Source organism: Poromitra crassiceps (genome assembly GCF_964638095.1).
Source record: "Poromitra crassiceps genome assembly, chromosome: 11".
NCBI classification, from domain to species: Eukaryota; Metazoa; Chordata; class Actinopteri; order Beryciformes; family Melamphaidae; genus Poromitra; species Poromitra crassiceps.
In genome coordinates this window covers 50105311-50112810 of record NC_139643.1, presented here as the reverse complement: position 1 = coordinate 50112810, position 7500 = coordinate 50105311, and the positions used below count along the sequence as shown (strand labels likewise).

Genomic DNA, 7500 nt, shown 5'->3' with positions numbered 1-7500 from the left:
AAGTTGGGAAAAAAACCTTCAGACTGGAAGGAAGTTCGACGGAATCCGACCAATCACGACACGCGTGTCCACGGAAAAAAATCCGCGAATGCGGCATATTGGATTCTGCTTGGACTAATGAGCGGAAGACCCGCCTTTCTGTTTCCCATTCCGGTTGGCGCATGCTTCTCCCCCACGAATTACAGACGGAATGGCAGGAAGCATTTGAAAATTGCGGAAGCCAACTTGTCTGTTCTATAAGAGACTACTCACTGAGAGGCCATGTTCTTCAAGAGGAAACGGAGCTAAAGCTTTCAGAGAGAATAGCAGATTGAGTCGAAATGAGAAAGTGAAAAATCACCGACATGTTTATTCTCCTCAGTAAAACAACGCCAGGGAGGATTTGACAAAACACGCTAGAGGCTACCAACTGTCTTGACCATGGTGTCCTTTGATTATTGTATACCAAGGTATCATAGTCTATGTCAGTGGTTCTCAACCGGGGGGTCGGGACCCCCCAGGAGGTCGCGCGATTATTTTGGGGTATTGCGGGAGGATTGTCAAAATGGAAAATGTTTTTTCTACCATGATGATTAAAATTCCCATAGCAATGATTTAATGTATATTGTATATAAAGCTATAAACTATAAACTGTATAAAAAAAAGATTTCAGTGCGTGTGTGAAATCAGTGTGTGAATGCGTGCACAATGGGAAGTCATTGGTTTGATCGGGCAGCGGCGGGAAGGTGGGGTCACGAACCCCACCCTAAAGGTTTTTGGGCGTCACGGCTTAAAAAGGTTGAGAACCACTGGCCTATCTGACACCTTTAAATGCACACTATGCAAAAATAAGTTTGTATCAATGTGTAGACATTATTAACATGTTGCTGGGCTGTAGGCTACTGTTAATTATAACACTCAATCTCAAAGTGAAATTTAGAGCAATAATCGTAAAATAAATAAATCCCATGCATACATCGTCCAACTGTCCTCCACTATAATACTGCATGCCACTGTAGTCTATTCTCTCTACTGAAGAAAGAATTAACATGTATCTCTATTCTGCTAACTGCCACTTAGACCAAACTCAAACTGTTACATAACTGGCTAAGTGAAAGCCAATTAGCAGTAATGCAGCAAGTATGCTGTAAATATGAAGTCAATATTTCTGAAGAACAAAACAAAAAAATAAAATAAAGCTTATTAGAAGACGACACTAACTAAACCCAAGGAATGGAAAAAAAAAACATTTTACAAGCAAATGAAAATGAAATGTGCCTGACTATGACTTTACAGTGTGTGCCTCATGTATTTCAGCATCCATCATCTATCTATCTATCTATATATCTATCTATCTATCTATCTATCTATCTATCTATCTATCTATCTATCTATCTATCTATCTATCTATCTATCTATCCATCCATCCATCCATCCATCCATCCATCCATCCATCCATCCATTTGTAAACACCACGTTTTGTTTCCACCATGAAGGAGCAGAGGGGAGTGAGTGGAGACAAGGTTCAGGCCATGCAGGGCTAAGCATCTGCTGGCCAAATCCTCGCTACCGTATCACTCAGGGTTTATTGGAGGAGGACGAGGTGAGGATGAGGTTACCAAACAAGTTTTCTCCCATGGAAAAAAAAAAATGATTGGAAAAATGATTCACGGAAAAGAAAAGGGGAAAAATAAGTGTCTTTTCTGCAGGGAGCGATGAGTTTAGAGAGGACAGATAAAGGTTTGCTTCTCGTCTTGCCTTGGCAGATTCTTCTCCCCCTCTTCCTCCCCTCCTCCTCCTCGTCTTCCTGTGACTTTCTGGTGAACTCTCTCTGCTCCCTCTCCCCTCTAGTGAGAGAGGAGCAAGACTTTTCAGGGAAAAGAGAGGGGGATAAGCCTCAGACTCTCTCCTGCTTTTTCTTATTCGTTTCTCTGGATCCTCTGCGTCTCCCGCGGGCAGAGCTCACTGTTCCTCCCTGGTGCCCCTGGCTCTTATCTCCCCTCCTCTCATCTCCACTGCTCTTTCCACTGCTGTCCTCTCCTCTCCACTCCTCCCCTCCTCCTCCTCTCCTCTCCTCCTCCTCTCCTCTGCTCTCCTCCTCTCCCCTTCTCTCCTCTCCTCTCCTCCTCTCCTCTCCTCCTCTCCCCTTCTCTCCTCTCCTCCCCTCCTCCTCCTCCTCCTCCTCCTCCTCCTCCTCCTCCTCCTCCTCCTCTCCCCTTCTCTCCTCTCCTCTCCTCTCCTCCTCTCCCCTCCTCTCCTCTCCTCTCCTCCCCTCCTCCTCCTCCTCCTCCTCCTCCTCTCCCCTCCTCCCCTCCTCCTCCTCCTCCTCCTCCTCTCCCCTTCTCTCCTCTCCTCCCCTCCTCCTCTCCCCTTCTCTCCTCCCCTCCTCCTCCTCTCCTCCTCTCCTCCTCTCCCCTTCTCTCCTGTCCTCCTCTCCCCTTCTCACCCCTCCTCTCGTCTCCTCTCCATTCCTCATCTCCTCTCATTTCCATGCATTTCCAACTCTCCGACGCCCCGCCTTTTTACCTGCGTCTGAGTTTTCGGATTCACTATTGTGCCTAAAAAGAAAATGCAGTGATGTAACGTGAGCCTCTGCTTCTGCAAGAGCGCAGAGAGCCAGACAGTGATCCTTATATTCTCACTTATTAAAAGTCTAGACGTCTTTTTTGCTCAGAGGGCCGGAATAGAGACAAGTTAGCAAACGGAAGAGCGAGCGCTCACTTCCACCGAGGTGATGATGATGATACACGGGAAACGCCTCCGAGCCAAAGAACATTGTGAAGATCAACGTCAGCAACGTCAGAGTTGATCACGAGATGCGAGATATCTCTCCAGGTGAGTGTCTGCCAGCTCCACTGGCAGAAGAGAGGGGATCAGAAGAGTGACATCCACCCGATACGGAAGATTTGACGCGCGAGGGCAGATCCGTTGCCTTGATGCCGAGCCGCCATCCCTCGGAGCTGCGGCGCGTTCGTGCTTCCGACGTCTTGACAGCGTTGCCGGCGCGCGGATTAGCGACGCTCTCATGCTAGCTGGCTGCCCCCATCATCGCCAGACAACTTGAAAAGCGTTCTTGTTTATCTCTCGAACGCCTTCGAGACAACGGTAATGACGGAGTGCAGATTATGAAGTAAATAAAGTGAGAGAAACAAATGATGAAATAGGGGCCTTATTGTCGTGCGGGCGCGCCTGGTTGTCGTGCGGGCGCGCCTGGCTCCATCTCGCCTCGCGTCGCCGCACAGCCGACATCGCCGAGATGGTTTCACTGGAAAATGAGGCGTCTCTAATGCGGGGCTAAGCTCTTAAGCTGCTCATTTCTGTTTCCTTTGTTACCTCGCTTTTTGTCTGCTCACTCTGTTTCACTCTCATCTCTCTCCTTCCCTCCCTCCATCCCTCTCTCTTTCTTAGTCTCTCTCTCTCCATCTCTCTCTCTCTCCATCTCTCTCTCTCTCTTAGTGTCTCTCTCTCCATCTCTCTCTCTCTCCAACTTAGTCTCTCTCTCTCCTTCCTCTCATCACTCCTCTCTCTCCTCCCTGCCTGCTATGCTATCTCTATGTTGGCCGCCCGCTGGGAGGTGGATTGTTGTGGTTTCGTGGCCGTGGGTTCGAGGAGAGGAGCTCGGTCAGGAAGAGGCAGGGCAGCCGGGCACAGCGCCAGGCAGTGCCCCAAGACCTCTGCTCGTCTTCGCACGCACGCACGCACGCACACACACACACACACACACACACACACACAGACGCATGCACGCACACGCACACACACACACACACACACACGCACACACAGACGCATGCACGCACGCGCACGCACGCACGCACACACACACGCACACACACACACACACACACACACACACACACACTTGTATTGCTGTAGTTGCGAGGACCTTCATTGACTAAATTCATTCCCTCACAATAACTCTCAACTACAGACCAAACAGCTCTTTAAAGAAGTGAGGACTGGAACAATGTCCTCACTTTGGTGGAGTTTCTGTCTGCGCTCGGCTTATTAAACCTCTCTCTCTCTCTCTCTCTCTCTGTCTCTGTCTCTGTCTCTGTCTGTCTCTCTCTCTGTCTCTGTCTCTGTCTCTGTCTCTGTCTCTCTCTCTCTCTCTCTCTCTCTCTCTGTCTCTGTCTCTGTCTCTGTCTCTGTCTCTGTCTCTCTCTCTCTCTCTGTCTCTCTCTCTCTCTGTCTCTGTCTCTCTCTCACTCTCTCTCTCTCTCTCTCTCTCTGTCTCTCTCTCTGTCTCTTTCCCGCTCTTTCTCTCTCTGTGTCGGTTTATCTTCAGTTCAAGGAGGCTGGGAAAGAGTGTGGAAATGAGAGAGAGATGGTGAATATGGCGAGAATGAAAAATACTGCAAGAGAACCCAGACTTGTGTTCAGTGAGAGAGAGAGAGAGAGAGAGAGAGACAGACAGAGAGAGAGACAGAGAGAGAGAGAGAGAATTGAAGTTGAAGTTGAAGAGGAGAAACTCTTCTTCTTGTGTTGGGAGTGTTTCATTTCCTTTCAAACAGCATCAAAGCCAGTGAACAGAGAGGAGGGGGAGAGGGAGGAGAGGTGAATGAGAATGAGTGGACATGTAAAATAGAGGAAGGTGTTTTATCACAAGTTCCCAAAGGGGACTCTCTCTCTCTCTCTCTCTCTCTCTCTCTCTCACTCTCTCTCTCTCTCTCTCTCTCTCTCTCTCTCTCTCTCTCTCTCTCTCTCTCTCACTCTCTCTCTCTCTCTCTATCTCACACCACTTCCCACATCCCCCCTCCTTCTCCCTCTTTGTTTCGCCAATGGTGGAGCATTGGAATGTTAGTGAGCTCCCGGAGGGAATGCTTCCCCTGGTGTCACACACGCACATGCACACGCACACGCACACGCACACCCACACACACACACACACACACACACACACACACACACACACACACACACACACACACACACACACACACACACACACACACACACACACACACACAGATAGCATAACACCTGCAGCAGTACAGGACCCTGTTCAAAGCCGCCATATGATGCTCCTTCACAGTGAATGGGCTGTGGGGAGGAGAGACGACAGAGCCTCAAAGCCCCGCCTCCCCTGAATGATGGATAGATGGATGGAGAAGGAGATGAAGGTGGGCTAAAGATGTCCAGAGGGAGGACAGGAGCATGGAGTGTGATGATGCAGTGTGCACAGTAGGAATTCAGAAGGTGAGAGAGAAGGGGAGGTCAAGAAGAGAGAGAGAGAGAGAGTGTCTGGAAGAGTTTGCATGCAGAAAGAGACAGATACAGGTTTACACTGTTTCCCTCCAACTGTCAAGCAAATTAAGACAACTTTTGAAATGTTGCACAAAATAAAAGTGCCAATTAGGCCCCTTCCATCAGCTGCTTTGAAGTGAGTAAATAATATAGGCGTCCTGAATATCGGAAAAGCTGAGAAAGTCCATGAGTAAAAAATAAATATTGGGAAAACAGTTTTGTTTTGTCATCTAAAGAGAAAGACACACACTTGGCAATACTCCAGTGTAGTGATTATCATCATTATCATTATCATCTTTCATATCAAGCACCCCAATAGTCCACATCATGACCGGACCACTGTTTGATGAAACGTTGTCTCATGGGCACAAGTCTGGACGACTTTAACCGTTACCCCGGTCCGTCCCAGGTCCTTACTGTGTGGAGTTTGCATGTTCTCCTCGTGTCCGTGTGGGTTTTCTCCGGGTGCTCCGGTTTCCTCCCACCATCAAAGACATGTATGTTAGGGTTAAGACTCCTGTCAGTGCCCCTGACCAGTGACCAAGGCACTGGCAAAAGAGCTGGAGTTGGTCCCCGGGCGCTGCACTGCGGCTGCCCACTGCTCCTAGTTCTAGGAAGGTTCCTAGTAGAGGATGGGTCAAATGCAGAGGATGAATGTCCCCATCGGGATGAATAAAGGATAACTTAACTTAACTTAAGTCTGAGAATATTGTGATTGTGAGATATGATGTGATAGAACTCCATGACGGTCTGTATTGTAGGCAGCAGATAACAGTGAAACTAGGATCTTCTACATTCTCTCATTCTCTAATGTGTCCACTTCTTGCCAATGAAATAATGGGGAAGTTATAACAATTCATCAATGTGCTGCGGACCCCCTCAAACCCCCTGGAGGACCCCTGGTGCTTCTCGCACCGCATGTTGAGAACCCCTGCTCTGGTGCACCAACTAACGCAACAAAGGATGACTTCTACAAGTGTGAAATTTTTAACATTTAAGAGAATCTAAACTAATAACATTTGTGCAATGACATTGAACATCTTGTCGCGAAATCATCGTTATTTATTGCTGAATTTCTTTATGAAAGGGGGGGGTGAGTGTAAAAACTTTTTTGGCTTGAGGGAATTTTATCGAAATTTCCCATTTGCATTCAGCTCCTCGTATTCGATAACTCGTGATTTGCAAAAAAAAATAGTTGGACGGAGAGCCAGCGAACAGATAAAGGGCTTGTTGAAGCTGCTCATGTCTTCTGGCTCAGAAGGAGGAGCAGGAGATTAGTCCAAATCAACATGAATCCAGCTGAACTCTGTGCGAACCTGAGAGCGAGGCTGCCTCAGTGCTTCTCAAACAGACACTCTGGGGAGCCGCATCCCGCGCGCCAACTCTTTCTCACGCCCATAACTATTTTACATCTCTTATTTTTGTCTCTCTCTCTTCCCTTCCAACCTGAGCGCAAACACACACACACACACACACACACACACACACACACACACACACACACAAACAAAGGAAAACAGAGTTGTGTGTATGCGCCCGTGTATGTGCAATGAATTAGTTGTACACAATTACATTATGGTAATATTGTGTATAGTTTGGAGTATAGAATATGACAGAGTGAAGTTGAGGCGACTCGTGCAGTGTTTCGTCGCGTTAGACGTTGCAGCGTTCGTTTGGGTTTGACAGGAATACGGCTGAACTCTGTGTGAACCAAACACACTCCTGAGACTTTCCCAACACTCCCAAAAGTTGCTTTTTCCTTCGCCCCAAACTAATAGTGCACCTTTATGTTTCTCCCTGTCTCCTTCCTCAGCCCGTTCAAACACCTGTCACAAAGACTCACTCAAGTCTGAACATGCCCACACCCCAGACAGCCCCTATACACTGCTCTGTCCTCTATACAAGTCAGACAACAGCTGGTTTGAGACGAATACTACTTTTGTTCACTAACATACATACATGCACACACACACACACACACACACACACACAAGAGGCAGCATGAACTAGTCGACGCATCGACGTAATTATCACGCCTACCGGAGGACGTGGAGAAGTCACCAAGGGGTTTGTTTGAGACTTGCGCTCAAAGCGTTGCACCAGGCAGCAGCCTGCCGGAGCTGCTCTACTCATCTTTTCTCTTTTTCACTCATTTCTATATATTAACTTTTTCTAAATGTATTTGGTCATCAAAGTAAATTAGGTTATTTGGCTCTCTACCCACCTTATTTTTGAATGTCCCACTGTAAAAAAGAATTGTGGCTACAAGGTTTA

General features: G+C 47.7%; 1 protein-coding gene across 1 annotated transcript in view; it reads left to right on the top strand.

Moving 5' to 3' along the window:
* Positions 1-2795: 2795 nt before the first annotated feature.
* Positions 2796-7500, top strand: part of LOC310785088 (class I histocompatibility antigen, F10 alpha chain-like) — a gene marked incomplete at both ends in the record, with an annotated part of 12613 nt that continues 7908 nt past the window's right edge. Inside the window, one exon of the mRNA XM_083646075.1 lies at positions 2796-2814. Coding sequence (XP_083502201.1) covers positions 2796-2814 — 19 coding nt within the window. The remainder of the gene's footprint in view (positions 2815-7500) is intronic.